Here is a 21,283-nt window from a genome sequence, read left to right on the forward strand (position 1 = left end):
ATATGTCTAGTAAGCAGACCAAAATAAGTATTTTACGATTATTTATTGTTCATACAATTCCTTTAATAAAATTACGGTATGTTAAAGAATATAAAACTTCAAATTTCTAAGAGACATATGGTGGCTTTTATTCGGCAATATTCTCGCAATGAGATACCAATGTGTTCGGATGTTCTTTGAAAATAAGCCACTTGAAACTCTTCTTGATATTGGAACAGATGAAATAAATCCTATCGTCGTAGTAAGGTAAACGTATCATCTAATCATATTAATTTAATAAAGTAACACTAACATTGATAATCTTATTAATATAATATAATAATATTATTGAGTGTCGTATAGTAAAGGCAATTTATAACTATAGACTTGTCTTCTGTTTGAACGTAATATGTTATACAAACGAGTCTCCATTAAAGTATTCTATATAGTGACGGACAATGAAAATATTGTCATGTTACAGAAACGCAATATAGTTTATGATAAACAATGAATGTTAATCTAACAAAACAAAATTTTATTTTTACTGGTTCTAACAATTACTGTATACAATTGTCATTTGTAATTATTTAACTAGAAATGTATCCATTTCTTTCATGTAATAAAATGTAGTAATATTTATCTTCAACCATGTTTTGTCATTAAAAATGATGTATAGCCACACGATGCTTTTAATACCTAAAATAATTATATCTTTATTAATAAAAATAATAATATCTTTATTTAGACATTACGAAAACAAAAAGAAAATTTTTACAAAAATAATGTGGACTAAAGTGCCTTAAGGAAAACGTTGTTAACCTTTATTACATCTGTCGTAAAGATTAAGATACTGACTGACCATAATTCTTTAATTTGTAGATATTTATAAACACTTTCGAACAATTAATTAAAAATCATATTATTATAATATAATTACTTCAGTGGAGAAGTCATTAATGGCTTTGATGTTATTAACGATATATATATATATATATATATATATATATATATATATATATATATATATATAAAGAGGATATATACCTACAGTAGCTGTTGAATAATAAATAATGTAAAGAAAATTTTATTATAGTACGACTTTATTAGATGCCATTAAAATGTCGTTTATAATAAACACTATAATATCTTGATACTTACATCAGCTAACATAATGTAATCTTTTATTACAGAAAACTATATTTTAAATCTAAAAATGTATACAATATTAAATAAACTATATATATATTACAACCTCCTGCATGTTAATTCTTATAAATGAATGATGTACATTTAATTATGGTCTATGCGCCGAAAGTATTCGTCTCTAATTGTCACAATCAGCACAAAATCCTTTGGAGAAAGCAATTCAGTGTAAAATATATATTTCTTTAATGTTTTTTATACTTTAGGTTTATAATAAGTTGCATGTTACTATGCCCTCTTTTCTTTACAAATGATGTAACATGCAGTAATGTGTCGTATATTGTTTTCATTTTATCGTGATAGTACTCTTTACTTCAGAAGCGGTACAATTTGCTCTAAACGGTTTTAATTGCTAAGTAATTATTAATTCAAAGCAGTGGATGTTAATACAGCAACCCCCCTCTCGTAAAAACTGTGCGGTTCTTGACTAGGAGCGATATTCAAATCGACAGTAAATAGCAATTCGGTACGAGTGCTGTTCAAGTAAACCGGCAGAGACAATTTGCCCTTTCTGATATCCTCCGTAGATGATCGCGCCCATCTTAGCATCGTGACTGGTAAGTCAGTCATGATAGTTGAAGTTAAATACAATTGATTATCTTTACACTGCGCGCCTTGTAGCTTCAAACCAGTAACGGCAAAGGAGCAGTCATCCGTGGCAATGTTATCGCCATCACCGATAGTTACGTTCAATTGCAGTTCCTCGAGTGACCAACTATTAGCCTGAGCGATGCATTGCCTGGTCGCAGTGATATAAGCTTCAGGATTCAGCAAACCTCCCAGCCAAACTGGGAAACTCTGAAACGCAATAGCAATCGCTTTATAATTTTGCTGGAATTATTGAGTTGTATCTATTCGGGCGAGTTCAATGAAAAGCAGAGATATTTCTAAACAATAGTATAATTAAATTAGGTACACTTAAATAAATAGTATAACTGAATTTTCATTCAGTGATAAAATATCTGGGACAGTAGAGCAAGGGCTATAATGAAAATCGAAATAAACCTTTATCTCCTTCGCTCCGCCTTGAGAGACCAAACGCGAGACTTCCTGCAGTTGCGAAACCCTGTGGCTAAAATCGGTGATCCATTGTATGACTGTACAGCCTCTTGGCACGGTATATCTCCTCCAACCGCCAGGTAGAATACCCTTTACTAACTCAGACAGCATCGTTCTGTGATAATTGGTCTGTTTTTTCTCACCCTGTTGAAGATATATAAAATGCAGTTACTCCAAACGACAAAAGAGTTCCATTTTACATCCAAGAGTAATAAAACAGAAGTAAAATGCTTACTTGACAAATTAATACGACATCCTCCAAGTCATGGATAACGTCTTGAAGTAATTTCGCACCGCTGTTGACTTCCCTCTCAAAGTATCTGTACAACGGATCTTTGATATTCTCGACTGTCCTCTTCAAGGTCGGTAGATTCTTTGGAAGTAATTGTAACCACGTGGAGGCCGAATTGTGCAGGGTCCTCATCCAAGATGGTCGACCGTCCGCCTCAGCTTCCCTCGGCGTATCCAGAGACTCCTCATTCGAGTACGCCAGTTCATCCTCGTCCTCCAACTGCTGCATCTTGAGAAGTTTGGAAACCAAGTCGGTTCCTCTTGTGGTTAAAAGCACTTTCTCCGCATTATTCGGCAGGCCGAGCCAGGAAGGTGTCTGTCTATCCGAGAGAGACTCGATCCACTTCAAAAAGTGGTCGCGCCTAGTGCCATCCGGCATGGTGATGTGTCTTTGATTGCCTTGTGCGCCGTCGATATTGGCGACAAGGGCAAAGTCAGCTTCGAATGAGCGTGGAGTGAAGAGCTTGCGCAGGAAAGAAGCCAGGAGACGTTGATCGAAATCGTTGTCAATCTTGCCGCCGTAGATGCACTGTGAGAGAAGAGTCACCAGAGCATCCCAGGGAACTTTTTCCGGCGGTAGGTTCGTCCTGCCCATAGCCGTGGCTTCGATCCACGTGTCCAAAGTGTCACAGGCGACTCTCAGGTCGCTCTCGTTGAATTCGTAGTGCTTGGCCCAGCCCAACGGCGCGTAACGCAGACGTTCCTGCACGATTGCGTGGAACCACGCGAGCAGGAAGTAGAGACGAGCCCTCTCGTTGGGTGCTCGCATCATCCTCGAGGCGGGTACGGTGCTGAACGTACGCAACAAGTTCGCACGTATGCCAGGAGGCGGCTCGAACACGAAGATCCTACCAGCTCTCAATAGATTCACCGGCACTTTAGGATTAATCTCCATTGTTAGAAACAGTCGGAAGCTAGCGTGCGGCTGAAGACTATGCAGCTTCTTTTCTAATTGCACTAACCATTGCGGAGCAAGATGAACGTTCTTCAACAGCACCCATCTGCCGGCCTTCACAGCCATGTTTATAGCCCGATCAGCCTGATTGAATCCTTCCGCCGATCCGATAGCGATGCTAGCTATTTGCTTGCCCAATTCCGCGGCTAGGTCGTCCACTCTGCCCGAAGCGTCGAAGCCCGGCACCGAGCACAATAAAGCTGGCACGGTGGCCTTCAATTGGTCCTCTACGACGGATGCGAAATCGAGCTCAGCCTCCGCGGCCGGCATGAAGGACTCATTGAAAGCCGAAGCCACTACTAGGGACGCAGCTGCGATTACGCGATCCGGTCGAAAAGCTTGTATTATCAGCAACTGATGCATCGCCGTTCCTGTGGGCGACAACGGCTTTTCCTCTTCCCAGAGCTTCGGCACGCATGTCTCGGGTGTGGGCGACTGTAGCCACGCGCCGAATTCCGAGTTCTCCTGAATCTTTTCCGCGAGCTTCTTGAAGGCGGGCAGTCTTATGCTCAGACGCATCATTGCCTCCTGCTGCTCTGAACTAAGATTGGGTACTGGAGGCGCCCGGATGTTAAGCACGCCTTCTTTACCGCGCAAGAAGAATGTGAATTCGCTGTCGTAAGTGGACTCCGAGGGTATACCCTTCAGGTGGATACGACAGAGCAGCAGAGCGAAAGTCAGCCTGTCCGTGTGCAGCATTCCTCGAGCAACTCGTTCGTAACAGACGGCAAAGAGATCGCGCGTGATTTGCGTAAGCCGTAGACCATAATCCGATATACCGGACAATTTCGGGTTTTGCGACAACACGGACGTAAATATGTCCAGGAACATCTTCAGCGAATATTGATACAAGAAGTGTACCTGGTTGAGGCTGTCCATTGTGAAGTACATGTTTGAACACGCCTGAGACAGAGGCATATACTGCTGCGAGACCGTTTCGATTTCCGCTATGACCTTGTCTGTTTCCTCCACTTTCTTGCTGATGTCGGCGGCCTCCTGTTTCAGAGTCTCGAGAGTGGTGATCACGGAATCGTCATCGAGGATCTTGCCCTTGGCGTCGTTCAACGCTTGCAGCAGAGACTTTTCGAGTTGTCGCAGCCTCAGATGGAACTCTCCTTGAAGTTTCAGCAGGTCGGATCTCTTCTCATCGATGTCCGGACGTTCGGCCTTCAACACCTGATTCAAACATTGGCTCTGCAAAGAGCTTCTAGTGACGGTGAAATTAACGAATGTCACGCGTGAACAGATGTCAGGTGGGAATTCCACCGTCGGGTCTCTCGTCGATAAGAAGATGACGAAGGAAGGCGAGAGATCTATATCTTGGTCGCCGAGCGTGATCAGCACGCGTCCACCTGTTCGCCTCAATTCTCGGTTCAACACAGGATTCAATATAGGATCGTAATTTTCCACATCTTGGACCAGGAGGGGATTACCGAATCGTAGAGCACTCTCGAGATTTTTCCTGAACGAGTCGTCCAAGAAACTGGTCTTCGTGATCTTCCGGTCTTTAAACTCGTTCAAAATGAATTCTGTTGCCTGTCCGGATGGATCGATGATCAACGGATATCTGTTGAAGCGTTTCAACATAATAGCATTTTCGGTACAGAGATCGTCGGTCGGCAACGCGTTCGCCTGCCATCTCAAACGCTCGTCCGGATTGGACAGGTATTCCGTTCTCGCGATGTCAGGTCTGAATTGCAAATTTGCGTGTTGCAGGTGTTGGCACCACGTGGTGAAGAGATTTTGGCGATACTAAAATAAAATACATTTTGTTGTAAATTGACATAACTTAATACTCCGAATGCAAAAGAAAGAAATATTAGGAAGAACAGGAACTCACGTGTTGATCGAAATAGCCAGCATAAGCTAAGAAAGCGGAAGATAAGAGAACGTCTCCGATTATCGTAGACATTTGACTCTTAAACGTTTCGCTTGTTGCTTCCCATCGTTCCCTTTCGATGACCAAAGACTTTAACAAAGCGATTGATCTATCCACCTTGGCTTGCACGCTTTCCAGATCGGCTTTGATGGCTTGCGCCTGTGAGATAAGTTGAGCGTACTCCTCCTTGTATGACGCTATGCTCTGCTCCAGTTGAGCAATCAAATTTTTCACTTCCTCGCCCTTTAGTTTGTTAGTTTCTGCTTGTCGCTCCAAAGAATAAAGCTCATCGCGCAGGGGTTCCACTCGCTTCAACATATCAGCATACTCGATCTGGAAATATATTTATCTTTAAAGTACATCCTCTTGAAAATTATATGAATAACGTATGCATCTTTTTAAGGTTTCAAACGAAAATTACCTGCGCTATGGCCCATTTTACCATAGGACCACAAGCTAAGCTAGCACGATTCACTTTCTCGAAGTTATAATCAGGGTTGCTCAGATAGCGGCTCTTCATTTTTTCCCTCACTTCGTCACTAAATAAAAAATTGGTTAATCTTTTTTGTCTTTAAAATAAAGTAACTCTTTCATTCTATTTTAATATAACATTTTTATCATATAAAAATATTTTGTATAAAATATTTTTTTATTTGATCATCAAAAATTTTTAATTCAGCACAAAACTAGAAACTTACTGCAATTACTATAAGAACAGTACGTATTTCATATATGCTATCATATGTTATCAATATTATAATTTTCAATAAACAAGATTTAGGCACGTTAATGTTAGTGACAAATTAATCGAACATTGTTACCATGCAATAAAAGAATAATAGTAGTTGTATATATAACAATATTTGTCGTTAAAATTTGTTAATATACACGTTGCATGTTTCAAAGCCGTTTCAGAATTACTTGCCAATCTGGCAATAAAGCGCATTTGTAAGAAATTTGATTATCACAGGTTGTTACGATATATTGATTAAATAAGTGTAAAAGACATCGATTCACCCATTGTAATATTTAAAGAAAATCTCATATTTTCACTATATCCAGAATTCAACAACGCAAAAAAATGAGACCAGCAAACAAGTTTGAAGATCGTCGTGAATTTATAAGCTAATATTTTAATCGTAAATCGGTCAAATATAATCGTATTACAATTTAGCACTAATATTGTACCGTACACAATATTATCTTAAGTTTATGACAGCTGATCTCTCTCGATATCGCAAGAAAACAAATAATGAAGGCATGCTTACGTAATGTCCTCAGTACTGAAATTAGAGACAATGGTATTGATAAAATTGTCCCTCATGATGACCGCACGGATAGATTTCCAGTCGCTGGCGTTTTCGCCGAGCAACAAGCAGATAGACTCCAACGCGACCTTCACAATCGCCGGCGGATTCGCCATGGAACGAACCTCGACTAAATGCTGTTTCTTTATTGATTTCACCGCTGTACGAACAATCAAAGAGGGCATTATATAGTACAAAAGGAAGAAGATGCGCAGGCATTAGGAAAAGTTATAGTAAAGTTACATGAAAGAGAATGCTGGCCTTCCTGTGTAGCTGACCTATAGCGTTAGACTTAGGAGAGGCAACATAAGTAACATACATTATATACATGTTACGTCTCATCTTTACATTTGCAAAGAGATACAAACGATCTGATGAAATATTTTCGTCGTTTGCAATATTTTCTTATGAAATATCGTTGTTGTACGATCTCTTTGCAGTTGTAATGACGCAGTGACGCTAAGTGAACGTGCTAAAATCGACGTGTATGAAAAGGAGACACATATCAAGTTGTTATGAACTGCAGCTCATGTTTCATGTTAGAACCCCGCGTGCGCGAACGTTGAACATTCAGCAGACCCGGTAGTCGCTCCGCTTACATGATATTCTCCGTATTGAAACTGACGATGGTGGGAATGAAGCTGTCCTTCATTAAAATGGCACGAATCTGCTTCCAATCTGTAGCGTTTTCCTCGAGCAACAAGCATATAGATTCGAGCGCCAGTTTGACGACAGCTGGCGGATTTGCCATGGATCGGATCTCAACGAGATGCTGCCGCTTAATTGCCTTCACGGCTACACTCAATGCAAACGTTTTTCAGCGCAAGGTGCGATTATACCGCAATTTTGAAACGGAAGTGATTCGAAAACGTAAAGTGGATAACAAGAAATGTATAGTATAGAGTATTGTTTCCATATTTCTTGAATATTATCATAGTAATATTGAGCATAACTCGATATATCACAATTTAAACAATTAATTAATACTATAAGTGCAAAAAAATTCAAAATTGTTTTTTTAAAATAAAATTTTGAAAAATCGTACGATTATATATATACTCAATTAATCTTAATAATGCTCGTCGACAAGTTTGTATAATACTGCAATAAAAAAATATCGTTAAAAGATACATACCATTTTGAGCATCAATAACAGCTGGTTCCACCAGGGCAAGATCCGCCATGACATCATCTCTCTTCTGATTTATAGCCACCGTTTGAATAGCCAGTTGTTGTTGGATCTCTTGACTCTGCACCTTCTTCTTCTCGGCTTCCTGCTGGTCCTTGACCATCTGTCTTAATTTCGCATTAGCAGCTTCATTCTTAGCTTGCAGCTCCTATGGGAAAACAGGATAATACAGATGTGTAAAATGTTCCGTTCCATTAAAAGAAGAAAAAAGATAAATGTTTCTCGTGAATTCAGCTTATGTCTCACCTGAGACTTAACAGCTAAGCTCTTTTGCATTTCTTCCACCTGCTCAACTGTTTCGGCGATTTTACTTAAACCGACATTTAGATGCAACTGTTGTTCCTCCAGGTCACTTCTCTTCTCTTGATACAATTTGACGAAGTGATTGATAAAATCTAAGTAATGGCGCGGCGTGATTGCCATTGTTCTGGCACCTCTCTTAGCCAGTCGCGTGTTTGCTTTGTGCAAGGTTTGATGAACGTAAACGCACGCATTTATCACGGCATCTCTGTGCGTCGGTTGCGGTGGGATCAACGAACACACGGACGGGAAGAAGTCCGGACACTTCCACGTGGGTCTTTCCAAGTCGACACGATTAGTAAATTCTTTGCCGACCTGGAACAACGCATTGTCCGACCAATCACCGAACCAATTCAGTACGCATCTGTTGAATAACGCAGGCGATGTCGCCGCGCGATCTTTCAGGCCGTCCGTACTCGGATTCATTGTGAAAACGACGTGCAGATTCTTCATAACTTGGCCGGTGAACCATTTGTACAATTCCTCGTTGGAATCCAGCATTAGACCCTCTCGCTGAGCACCTTCTTTGCATTGCGTCATGAGTGTCGTGTATTCGTCACCCTCGAACAGTCCGGGCACTTCTCCGTTCGCGAGCAACGTGTTCATGCGCTCGAGAAAACCGGAATCCAGCACGTTAGATTCGTCGAGAATAAAAGCTATCTTTTCGTCCTTGCAACCGGATCGTCTCAACACCTGCCGTAAATCTTCATCGAAATCTTCACCGGTGTATTTATTGTGTACCTAATCGGAGATATTGATCGATTAGAAAAACATACTTGAATTGAAGTATTAAGTATGGCCGCGTTTTGATATTCACTGTACTGAAAATCTATAGTGTACGTGACCGTGAACTATAGATTTTCCGTACTGACAGTGAGTATGGGAACGCAGTCTATTTGTTATCGAAACAAGTTTATTATCGATACAAAACAGGAATTACCTTAATTTGGAAGATGGACAAGCCATTCATCCATGCAACGAATCTCGACAGCGTAGTCTTACCAGCGCCAGAGACACCAATTAGCAACAAGTGTCCCTGAGGCTGTCGGAAAATTCTGTCAATACGCAGGACATGTTCAAGAACCTCGTCGAAGAGCACCAACGGCACATCCAGCTCTTCCTCGTAGAATACTTTCAACCTTGCTCGAACGTAATCTCTCAGCTCTTCTCTATTCACCGGCACATAGTCCTTTGACAGCCAGTTACTGTACAAGATCGGTCTGGCCAATGCTTTCTCTCTGTCGACCGACATAAAGTGTTTCAGGGCCACGATGTCTATGTTCTTGTTTGTCCAAGCCCTCTCGGATTCCTCCACCAATCTATCTTGGAATAGACGAAGAGCTTCATGGGCCCATAAACGCACCAGACCTTCCACGGAGAGATTGTCAAGCGGTCTAATGGCTTCGCAAATACCGCGCACCCAACGTGTCATTTCACGCGGAGAGTACACATAGTGCGGTTGCATGTCCTGAGTAAATCTCTCCTGGGAGGCCAGATAGAACTCCACCATTGCGTTCGTTAAAGGTTCTGCGTAGCCTCTCAGATTAGGCGTCAATCTATAATTATGCAGAAAGAATTTCTCTCATGTTAATTAATATTTGTAGGGCGATGCTTTTGTTACGAAAAAGGAAAACGTATCTCGAGACAACATAATAATTATGCTAAATAAATACAAATGAAATTTTTGCGTGATGAGTGAAAACGATGGACTTGCGATTAGCATGTCTCTCATTTCATACGCGCTTTATTTTTATACGAGATTTATTGAAGATTGTAAATGAAAGAATGTAAAATAAGAATTGTAACTTATATTGAAGCCCTTTTTCAACAGACAAAATTCTTACCTGAGCATGGCACGCGTGAATGTACCATAAATCTGCTTGAGCGAGGTTTCTCCAGGATAATCAACGTAAATGACGGGTACATGTCGCAGGAACCTGTGACTGAGAGGTTTCCTGCCGGGGTCTGTAGGTGGATTACAGGCACCTACAAACTGAATTCTTTCCAGAGTGACCCATGCCTGGTCGCTGGTTCTATAAAAGCCTTTGTGTTCCACCAACTGCCTCAAGAAAGAGATCACACGTTGCGTCCCATAATTATCCATATCAGGTAAATTGATCTCATCGCAGAACAGAACCAGCCATTTGCCCAACTGCACCGGTGAGAGTACAACGCCGTTTGGCGTTTTACGATATTCGCAATAGTGATCGAATGTTTTGAGTAACAGTTCGGGTGTCGTCGCGGAAGAGAAGTTAAGTCCGACAACTTCCATGTCCGGAAGTGCTCGCAAAGCAGAGAATAATGTCATGGTTTTGCCAGAACCGGGTGGTCCACACAGTACTAAACATAAAAGTAATTATATTTTTAAATGCATAAATAATACAGCAATAATAAATGTGTTTGTTAGATAAGTAATCTACTTACCTAGAGGTTTATGCTCAGCCAGCCAAGTGTACAGTAGACTCTCGTGCCTCACAGTGTCTAAAGTTGGCACGACAATATCTGGGCTAGCTACCTTATGAGTTTCCACTTCAATTTGAGGAACTTTGTTGCTCCAAGGCAACCACTCGCCATGTATATTTACTTCAAAGTCTATAATAGGTATATTATTTTGAGAAGGTAAAGGTACGGTTGTAATAGATCTAATGAAGTCACCCAAGTCGGATCTAACTTTTAATTTAGCGTCTCCCGCAAAGCTCCATAAGAGCGCGTAAACCAAGCACTTGGGCATGTAACGTTCCAGTTGTTCGCTCGGCAAAGGAAAGTCGATGTGAGAGTGATTATATTGCAGTACATTGCGAACGGCTTGATTTAGCATAGAGAATAAAGAACTGAGAGCTCGCAAGCGCGTAAAGTCCATTATATGTTCCTGCCTCATGGCGTACTCCAAGCATCTCACTACTAAACCGTCAGGTGCGAAGTAACTTTGCATGATGCTGGCGACTTCTCTCTGCACCGATAAAGCAGGTGATAGAGTATCTTCTTTCTCTGAGGCTTTCTTGCCAAGATTATCCTCCTCGCCGTCCTCCAATGGGATATTTCGCAGGCGTAGCATATAGTTTTCGAATATCATTTCCGTTGACAGCACGTCCTCCGAGAACCAAACCATACCGCATCGCGACACGGTAGCCAAGGTAGCGTACTTAAGGTCTTGCACTTCGAACATAACTCTCACGTTCGGCGGCAAGCTCAGGCGTTCACCATTGGGTAAAGTGAGAAGCTTGTTGTCGTCCAACACCGAGTTTAGGTTTTCGACCCATTCCGGGTCGACATCTCCGTCGAATATGATCCATTGCCGTTTGTTGATTTCACCTCTGACGTTATCGATTATCTTCCTCAATATATGCGTGAACAGACCGTCCGTCCATTCGCGCGTATTTGGATCTAACACGCCGTACAACGTTTCTTTGCTGATCGCTTTGGGATCGATCACATGGGCGACACCTTCCACACCTTCGAATCGCTCCAGCGCTTTAAGCAGCACCTTCCAGGCCGTTGTTTTACCAGATCCACTCGGGCCGACCATCATTAATCCATGATTTAAGTTACAAATTTGGTATAATTGAAGTACCTGAATAAATAATATAATAAATAGAAGATTGCAAGAGAAAGATAATTCGCGATCCCGATATAATAAAAGAAAAATATAGAAAATATATTAATAGTTACAGACGTAATTATATTTAGGTTGATCTCACCTTCTCTACCCATGTTTCACCAACCAAATCCTTAGTATGCATAAACAATATGAAAATTAAGTCTTTAAGCATGCTATTAATATATATGTACATATAATATACAAGAAATGCAGTTACTATTTTGCGAATAGAGTAAATATCTTAATTTGTGTTATTGATAGTGCACGAGAAGATAATTAAAATTATAATGAGAATTAGCGTTAAGTATCATGTATTTTTTAGAATCTTTTCTATTAGAAAAATACATTACCTTTTCTTGCCAAGCTCCTCCTTGTTCATCACCTTCGCCACATACTAGGTATTCCTCAGTGCAAACTTTCCTGATCTGATCTTTCAATCCTGAAATAAAATGCGTATATTCATATAGAAATTTCCGCGTAACCATCTATTTATAAAGATACGTATTATTACAATAATAATTTACCCTTCATTTCTGCACGCGTGTAATTCACGTTAGGGAATACATCGCTGAGCAAACTGAATAATAATGGGATATCCTCGGCAACCAATTTGGGAACCATCGTCTCGCAAACAGATTGAATAAGTATCTCCTGCTCAGGCAGATTCTCAGCGATCGAGGCTTCATCAATATTGGTTTCACCACGGCTATGCATGCCCTCCTTGATCTTTTGAATACGGTCGCGTTTCACGTTTCCGGCAGAAATCAACACGGATTTAAGGGCACGTAATCCGAAATCGTAATGAGATTGATTAGAAAGTTGTTCATCGCAAAGCCTACGAAAGGAGAAAAGTTCAATAATGCAACAGATAATATTTGTTATACACACACAAGATCCTAATGTGTATTCGAATACATACTTGAAGAATGGCACAATTTTACACGCCAATTTTTCCGCTGATCGGAAACCTTGACTGAAGAGCATTACTTCGGCAATCAGTTGTCGATCAGGTGTGGTCATAGCAAGCGATCTGAAGAGCTTCTTCAGATTGTCAGGTAGATTGGAACGTCCGGCGTATCCGGGATTCATGGTGATGAATATAGCCATATCGGTGGAGACTTTAACTTGCTTTCCAACCAATTCGACACACAGAGTCCCTTCTTTCTTGCCTTCCATCTGACTCTTGAGCGCTTCTTGAATCGTCTGCACTTGCTGAGAAACGGCGGATAACATCCGTTCTTCCAAACGATTAAATTCGTCGAAGCAACCCCACGCACCCACTTGACAGAGACCAACAAATATACGACCCATAGCCTGTGAGAAATAATGATAACATAAAGCATATGTTTCTTTTTATCGTTAATATTATCGAGCTCCTTCTTTTACTTACCTGGAAATCGAATGTCTCGTCACAATTAAATACCAATACGAATCTTCCAAGCTGATGACCTAATGCTTTCACAGATTCAGTCTTTCCTGTACCAGCTGGCCCGAATGGCGAACCACCAAGTCGAGCTTCTAATGCTTGCGTCATTGTTAGGTAGCATCTGTCAGTCAACGGTGTCTGCACCAGCCGATCTTGTACACCCAAGTATTCAAATCCATAGAAGAACTTAGCGTTCGCCATATGTATCGTGAGCTGCTGAAGCTCTTCCGTTTGCCTAGGATCGAAGTAGAATCTCATTTCACACAGCCACTCGAAGGCCTTTGGATTCGAAACTCTGTTGGCGATCAATCGTCTGGTAACGGTACGCTTGTGTACAAATTCATTGATCAAATGTTCCAACTTCTTTCTCCTTAAAGGCGGCTGCTCTTGAAGAACAGAGTCGGCCAGAACGTTCAACGTGCTTTCTACCTGTACCAGAACTCTATCCAGCGGGTTTTTGCTCGGGTCTACTTGCGCTTCATGGAGAGCCGCTTCCACATCTTCCGACCATAAGATTTGTGCAGCTAGAACGACTATCTGGGCTTGATAATTATCGCACCACGACATAAACGCCTGCGAATTTATATTGCCGTCTTTAAATTGCTTAATATCTTGCACCGCTTTCGCGAGGCTTGAGGCGAGCGTTACGCGCATTTCTTTCTCCACGAGCGACAACCACTCATTGATCTTGGGATGATCGACTGTAGATACCGGATTCTGGAATATAACTTCTTCACCCTCGCGTGAAGCGACACCGGTGATAACCGTGTTATCCTCATTCAGCAGAATAGCGGCTACGCCGGCAAACATCTTCTTGAAGTGCTTCTGCAGCCTTGCAACATTTTTGCTGTTACCAATAATCTCTAACAAATCTTCGTCACCGACAAAGTAAAATCGTGGGAAAGAAGTTCGTTCTCTTTCCAAGTACTCGCCCAGTGCCTTCTGTATCTTGCCAAGAAGATCGGCAAGACGTTCGAGCGCCCTTTGAACGCCAGGAATGTTCAAAACGTCTGTAACCATAGGGGATTTGGATACTTTCTTCATCAGTCCCAGGAACTCGGAACTGATACTTTGGAAACGGGATGTCTCCACCGGTAATAACGTCTTGATATCTGCGCTACCGGAGAAGATGCCTTCGAGATAAACCCATCGTCGCTGTACGTCTATCCACACGTCGAACAGAGCGTTAATTCTATTTAACTTTTCTTCCCATGTCAAAGCTTCTTCCTCGAATACCTTGTAATACGGCGATAGCTTCATAGCTGCCACTGAATTGATGTGTTCTTTCACCTTATTGAACAAATCGTCCCAACCACGTATCAGTCTGCATTTATTTTGGTAATTTATCAAGTCCAGCTCATATGTTTGCCATGACTCGCGTACTTGCTTCAAGAACTCCTCGAGTGCCATTTCGCCCTGAGCCACGAGGATAATATCTTTAACAATACCCTCATTTTTCTGAAGATTCACGTCCCAGACTTGGCCGAGAGTAAGCTCGCTCAATACCCAGTTCACTCTGAGCTGCTTCGTCAATTGTTTCCAATGCCGTTCTTTGAGCGCGTCGGATTTCAGTTCTACAATCAGCATGTTCACTTTCGTATAACTCTGTAACATCTTCTTCACGTATTCGTACGACGAGTATTGCCTTAATCTCGCTGGAAGTTCCTTCAATTGCGCCATCATCGTATCCAACTGTTGACGTAACTTCCGCGGTTGTACGGAAAGCCAAGGTTTCTCGCGCGTTTCGTCAATTTGTGTCCATATTCTCGACAGTTCCGACCAAACTCCCCTCAAGTCCTGTAGCTCTTCAAATACCACCTGCATTCTATCCTCGCTAGTCGATATCCCGCCTGGCTCTTGCAGTTCCAACGCCTCTTTGGCTTTGGCTACGTTATCCCTCTCTTCTTTGAGCCTAGCGAATTTACTCTCGAATAACTGCAGCTGTTGCAAAGCATCGTCCGGTCGCAAATGGCCTTCCACCGGTTTGCCCCTTTCCCAGTCACTGAGGAAGTCGGTGGTTCTTGTTTCAACCGCTTTATCTTCAGCGACGATTTTCATCTGCAGGGATGCCACTTGAGTTTGAATGCTGGTATCCTTGCGTTTAATTATTTCGTTGAACGCACCCCATTCTCCCTCTATATTATCCACGTGCAGCCAAGAAGATGGGAATTGGAATCTCTGACGTTCAAGTATCCTTTGACCTTCACGATATATGTCTACTTGTTTCTCCCATGCTTTCATCTTGCGTTTCAGGGATTGCACGTATGTTATAAAACCGACTGCATCGGATGTGCTAGCTGCTTCGATGGACTGTTGCTCTAGATCACTCCTGGATTTCGACACCTGGGAGTGAAAGCTCGCCATCTCATTACCCAGAAGCGTTCCGAATTTGCCCAAAGTTTCTTTATGCCACGAATCGTACTTTAGAGACACCTTACTCTGCACTTTTGCAAAATCTATGATCACAGGTCCGAATTCACGTCTCGTGTCCGAAGTATCGAACGTGGTTCTTGTCTTCTTTATGTCATTGAGGCACTTCATCCATAAGTTAATATTTTCGCCCAATTTGCCATAAAGATTGCCCGGCTGCAGATCCCAAAGAGCTTGATAGCGTAGCCATTGGTCGACATAATCTGCAACGTCCCTCATCTTGGATTCGACCGCTTCGTACGCTGCCTCCAGCGGTTGCTTACCAGCAGGTAATTTCGTAAGCAAATTTCTGTATGTTCCTGATTCAGGTTTATCCAGCCCGACCTGATATCTCGAGCTTTGGAGACGAACCTGCGAAGTAACAATTGCCTGCCAGGCAAATAACTGTTGCATTATCTGGAACCTTGCGTCTTCGATGCTAGGATATAAATACATAGTCTGATTGGTAATTCGGACTTCGTGGATCTGATTTTGAATTTTCGGATCGCCGCCAGGTTTATGCGTCGGTTGCGCGGGAGCGTCCGTGTCCATACTCAGGTCCACTTCCTTTTTGTGACCGGTTAGGGCATCGGTCCACGCTTTTATTCCAGCTTCCAATCTGGCGGCCAAATTTTTCTCCACTTCTTCATCGAGTCTCGCTACCCAGATATGTAAGTTGGAATAATTCTTCAGAGATAGTTCATCTACAGATTTCTGTATCTTGGCTAATATGTCGGCGAACGTGTTTGCGGAATAAGGACACGTTTCAAGAGAGCGAACATCAACATCCAATTGTTCTTCCACAACCAAAAGATCTTCTACTCTTTCTTGGAACGATACGACAGTATCCGATAAACGCTGCACGTATTGATCGAGTTTGTAGCTCTCCCAAACTAGTGCAATACCCTATAAAAAGACAATCAATACAGTTATAATATTAGAAACTACACAGTATAAAGAAAGCATATATAAAATAGCGAATTTAAAAATTTTATATATTTTATATAAAACGTCTCAGCATACCTCGGAGATCAATGATAAGACATCTTTACGCATACCAGCGACCAAGGGTATGATACTGGCTTTGTCCTCAATCTAAGAAGAGATTTGTTACATTATTTCTTTAAATATGTTATGTCCGTAATAATTTTGGTACAATTTTACAACATAAAATACAATTTATCATTCAATACCGAACTCAAGAATATGCATACTTAAAAATTTAATATAGATAATGTACAGTCATGTGATAATTAGTATGTTTATGATAGTTGGTATATTCATATCAAATAGATGAAACAATTATATGTATTATATCGCCTCCAAGCACTTTCCGGACATGCGGATAGCCTCATTTATTGAAATTTATAAATAAATCCATAATTGCACATTTATAATTATATTTTTAAGTATTCGCCTTTATATGAATTTGAAAGTTTAATATAGAACGTATGTGTACATTTTTTCTTGGTGTCCTTTAGAATATTTGTAAAATTTATTAATTAAAATGAATAATTAGACCTCCCGCACATCCGTACAAGCCTACATGTATTTGAAACTAATTGATGTAACATTCGTTAAATATATATATATATATATAAATCAGTAAAAATAAATTATGTGTTATCTTGCATAACAGATTTATCTACGATAGCTAAGCAGGCAGACAATAATGCATTTGCATATATAGGCAAGATGCATAATTCCTGGAAGCGTCATGTATGACTACCTTTAATGCGGGACAATGGGGACTCCGATTGGTAAGCTAAAAATATTGGAGATCCAAAAAATTAGAGATATCAATTATTCTAACATTTACCCTTCAACACCTGGCACTATTACCCTAGCGTAATCTATCGTTTTGTTCGGACTGTTAAAGCTTTAAAAGTTGCCTATGTCAATTGTAATAATTCATAAAATGCGGAAACACCCAGAAAAAAAAAGAAATCGATTGTTGGCTAAAAAATTGTTAACTTCTTGATAACGAGATGACTAGGAAATTGTTACCACGATCGTCTTACCTTCTCCAATGTTCTCTCATAAGTTCTGATGCTTTCAATGAGACTGATGGCGAAGGGATACAGCTGGTTAGCCTGGTGAGCCTTATTCACGATAGGTAGAGGCACGCGAAATCCGAGGTTTCTCAAGTTTCTCACTTCTTTGGATAGCGTAATAATCTCGGGAAGGAAATTCACTTTCAGTTTCAGCACATTGCCGCGTCCCGTTCTCGAACGCACGCTCTCGATCGTGAAGATACGTCCGGTCACACCGAGATTCCGTGCCTGCACCTTGCGCGCCCAGTCATCGAAAATCTCTTGCGTTGACAGTTTCATACGGAAGCTATCCCCGTCGGCTTTCAGTTTTTGACCCTCGATATGACTCTCCCATCCCTTGCCTAAACACACGCATGTAATATTAAGTTGAGAAAATAATTTCTACAGCTCGAGAGGTTGGAAGATTACCCAGGACATCCTCGACGCGTTTCAAATACATTGTCAATTGGTAATCGATTTGTTTGACCCATATTATTGATCCAGCTACAGGTGGCAAGTCTCTCACCATGCTCATTCGGCAGCATTTACTTTGCGCATATTGAACCTACAAAAAAAAATGTTTTCAAAGTCACTAAAATGCATCCATTTGTTTAAAGTGCAAATACGTATGCTAAAGTTAAAGCTATCTTAATGTTTATTTCATACCTTAAACTTTTCGTGCAGCGCCTCAATATCGTCTTTGACTCTCTGTATAAGCTGCGTCTGATATTCCCTGATGGCGCCCCGAATGTGCGGCCGTACGAAGAGCGCGTTAAATCGTGAAAATATCCTGAACATTTCATTCGCGTTCTTGGCCGTGCCCAATTGATCACGGAGATGAGCCGTGATCCGCGCCTCCACGCGCTCGATGCGCTCCTCGTATCTGTGCACAGCGGCATCCCAGGATTCCTGCCCCTCCTTGGTGATGTCCAGACAATCCACTTCCTTCACGTTCTCGTACGCCAAGTTAACTTCGCTGATAGCGTTGGCGTCGGCGGCGTCCAGCGCGAATTCCACCTTCACGTTGTCGTTATCGGCGTTCTCCATCGTGGAAGTGTTGCTGCTCTGGCGTACGGTAGGCCTGAGCACGCGGACTATCACCGTTCTCAGCTGCTCGTGCTGCCGTCGGAAGCGGCGCATGTGCTCCATCCTCGACTGCAACTTCTTGTGCGCCGGCAGTACCCTCCATACCATCTTCATGTGCTCGTCGCGCTTCTTCTTCACGACGTCCCTCAGCAGCCCCGTGAGCTTGTCGTACTCGTCGTCCCAGGTGGTGAAGACTTCGAAGCATTGGGCCATGACATTCTCGAAATCATCGAACGGAATGTGCATCAGACGTCGCGTGCCCAGCACCTTGAGCAACTGTTGCCCCAAGTCCCTTGAGATAGCCTCTACCAATCTCAGCACTCTCTGAATGGGATACTTGGTGCTTCTGATTTTCCTCAAGTGCATGAATATCTGCTGCACGCTGCTGCGTATTCGTTCCAATTCAGTAGCCGACAGCAGATCGTTGATCGGGAAGTCTTTCATCAGTGGATTGTAATCGTTTACAGTGGCCAGCGCCTGCTTCAAGCCGGTGTCGGTGTCGAAACTGACGGTGGCGTGGAATCGCTTGCCGTGCTTGAGTATATCGAGCGTCAGGGAAATCTCGATGCTCTCACGCTTCTCCTGAATGCGGTGCAACGCTCTCTCGAGATTCAACCAGAACGATATCTCCTGAAGGGCCGTACCCGATTCCGGATCGCGGTTCAGTTTCGTGACCTTCTGGATCTCCTTTATCCACCTGTTTACGCCGTTCTGCAATTGATTGAGGAACGTTGAGTCCTCGACCTTGTCGCCGAAATCGGCAACTTTCGGCTTACGACCCTCCTCCTCGCATTGCTTGATAACTTGAGCGACGATCGGATGAACGGGCAACGATATCTCGGGGATATCGATATTCTGCTGCAAATGCAGCAGCCCCATCTCAAGTTCGGCAATCTTCTTCTCCACTAACGGCACCATTTTATCCCCGTCCCGGTGGGCGCGACCCGTTTCCTTAACGTAACTCTTGAAATAGGGCGCCATGGTCTTGCTTATCGCGTGCAGGGTTTCGTACGGCGGCCCGTCGGAGAAAGTGATCAGGCGCACTTGGGAGTGAATGGATTTATCAGCCTCGACGACAATTCCACGCTTCGTCAGAACTAGGGAGGCCATTTTTGGGTTTGAAAAGTGTATCTCGTTCGATATATAATAAGTGGCATTCTCCTTGTCCTCATCTCCCTCGCCGCTGTCTTCTTCTGCAAAGAGAGAGAACGGTAAATGTAAAGGATTTCACACACAACGTTCAATTTTTCAATAATTAGATCACGATGAGAGGATAACTTCGGGAAAGAAAGGCAATGAAATATAAAAAGAAAACTGTACATCGATGAAAACTTTTAATTTATCCAATACCTTGTTCATAATGCAAAACAGAGATTCAAATTATTTGAATCGGCTTATGTAAAGTATATTTAAAGTATTTAAAAAATATACAATAAATATAAAATATAAATATACAAGATATATAATATGATTCACGAAGGACGTTTATCGCCAGGATCATAAATCTAACGGCGCGCGGCGGCTGCGTGATAAAGCGCAAACGCGGCGGAATCCAGATTTGTTATCAAACTACGCGTTACCGCTGCGCGTTCGCCAGCGCGTAAATGCAGGCACGTGCTGTACGAGAAGATCGACGGGGATCGTGGCGAAGATCATGATCATGAGGAACGCATGCCATGCCATGCGTCGCCCACGTCAATCGATGTATGTATGTATACATACGTACCGCCGATACGCGCATATCGATCTCATCGGCTTGAGTAGTCGAGTGAGTCATATTTGGCGGGAGAGCGCGGGGCGTGAACGCACCCGCGATTGATTTTATACGGGACGCGGCTTCCTCCCGTCCGCGTCGCACGGCATGTATGTACATAGGTATGTATGTACGTGCGAATGTACCGTTGCACGCACCGTCATCGATCCAAGTTAACACATCTGATAATGGAGGAAAGAGGAAGAAGTAGATGAGGAGAAGGAAGAGAAAGATGATGATCGATCGATCGCGCTCACCTTTGCTCGAGCTCCTCTGCACGTAGAGCGAGCTGACCTGCGAGTCGCCGAGGAACTTGCGAATGCACTCCTGATTGTAGCGGTCATCGAGCGCGAGGTTGAACCCGGGCGGAACCGTATCCTCGTCCGGCAGCAGCACGGTGACGGCCTTGCGCAGATAGTTGGCGAACGTCGGGAACTCGACGATCGCGACGTTCTGCGACTCCGGGGACGGTTCCCCGGAGCCGTCCAAGGAATCGCCCATGCCGGGTCGGTTTCGGTACCTGCCGCTCGCTCGCTGTCTGGTGGGATCGTTCTGGATCGTTCTCGGAGGAATGTAGAGGAATGAGGACTGAGTGGGACTGAGAGGAGGCGAGCGTGTGTCGCCGGAGGGGTAGATCGCACGACCACCGACCCCCTCCGCTCCAGAATGAACTGCCAGCCTCAGAACATATACTAAGCTGTCAGCGGCGTCAGCCAGCGTCAGCGCGACCGTGCTATCACGAGCTATATACCACAGAACATATATAATATAATGCTATATACTGTGACTGTGGCCGTGGCCGCTGGCCGCGGCCAA

At 42.7% G+C, this 21,283-nt stretch overlaps 1 protein-coding gene across 8 annotated transcripts; it reads right to left on the reverse strand.

Moving 5' to 3' along the window:
- Positions 1 to 24: 24 nt before the first annotated feature.
- Positions 25 to 21,118, reverse strand: Dhc64c (dynein heavy chain, cytoplasmic). 8 transcript variants are annotated; one of them, XM_071771077.1, is made up of 22 exons: positions 20,725 to 21,118; positions 18,295 to 19,907; positions 18,058 to 18,193; positions 17,617 to 17,990; positions 17,325 to 17,360; positions 16,619 to 16,690; positions 13,151 to 16,501; positions 12,680 to 13,074; positions 12,285 to 12,595; positions 12,111 to 12,199; positions 11,861 to 11,890; positions 10,587 to 11,733; positions 10,007 to 10,502; positions 9,103 to 9,718; positions 8,109 to 8,903; positions 7,809 to 8,010; positions 6,635 to 6,833; positions 5,788 to 5,905; positions 5,328 to 5,699; positions 2,477 to 5,239; positions 2,188 to 2,385; positions 25 to 1,980 (listed from the first exon to the last, which is right to left on the reverse strand). In XM_071771077.1, the coding sequence occupies exons 1-22, from the start codon at positions 20,966 to 20,968 to the stop codon at positions 1,546 to 1,548; spliced, it is 13,992 nt and encodes a 4,663-aa protein (XP_071627178.1). In that variant the 5' UTR covers positions 20,969 to 21,118; the 3' UTR covers positions 25 to 1,545. The 8 variants fall into 8 exon arrangements, with proteins under 8 accessions (XP_071627178.1, XP_071627171.1, XP_071627174.1 ...); XM_071771070.1 differs by lacking the exon at positions 6,635 to 6,833 and adding an exon at positions 7,273 to 7,468; XM_071771073.1 differs by lacking the exon at positions 17,325 to 17,360.
- Positions 21,119 to 21,283: the final 165 nt, after the last annotated feature.

This window comes from Temnothorax longispinosus, chromosome 2, assembly GCF_030848805.1.
Source record: "Temnothorax longispinosus isolate EJ_2023e chromosome 2, Tlon_JGU_v1, whole genome shotgun sequence".
NCBI lineage: Eukaryota > Metazoa > Arthropoda > Insecta > Hymenoptera > Formicidae > Temnothorax > Temnothorax longispinosus.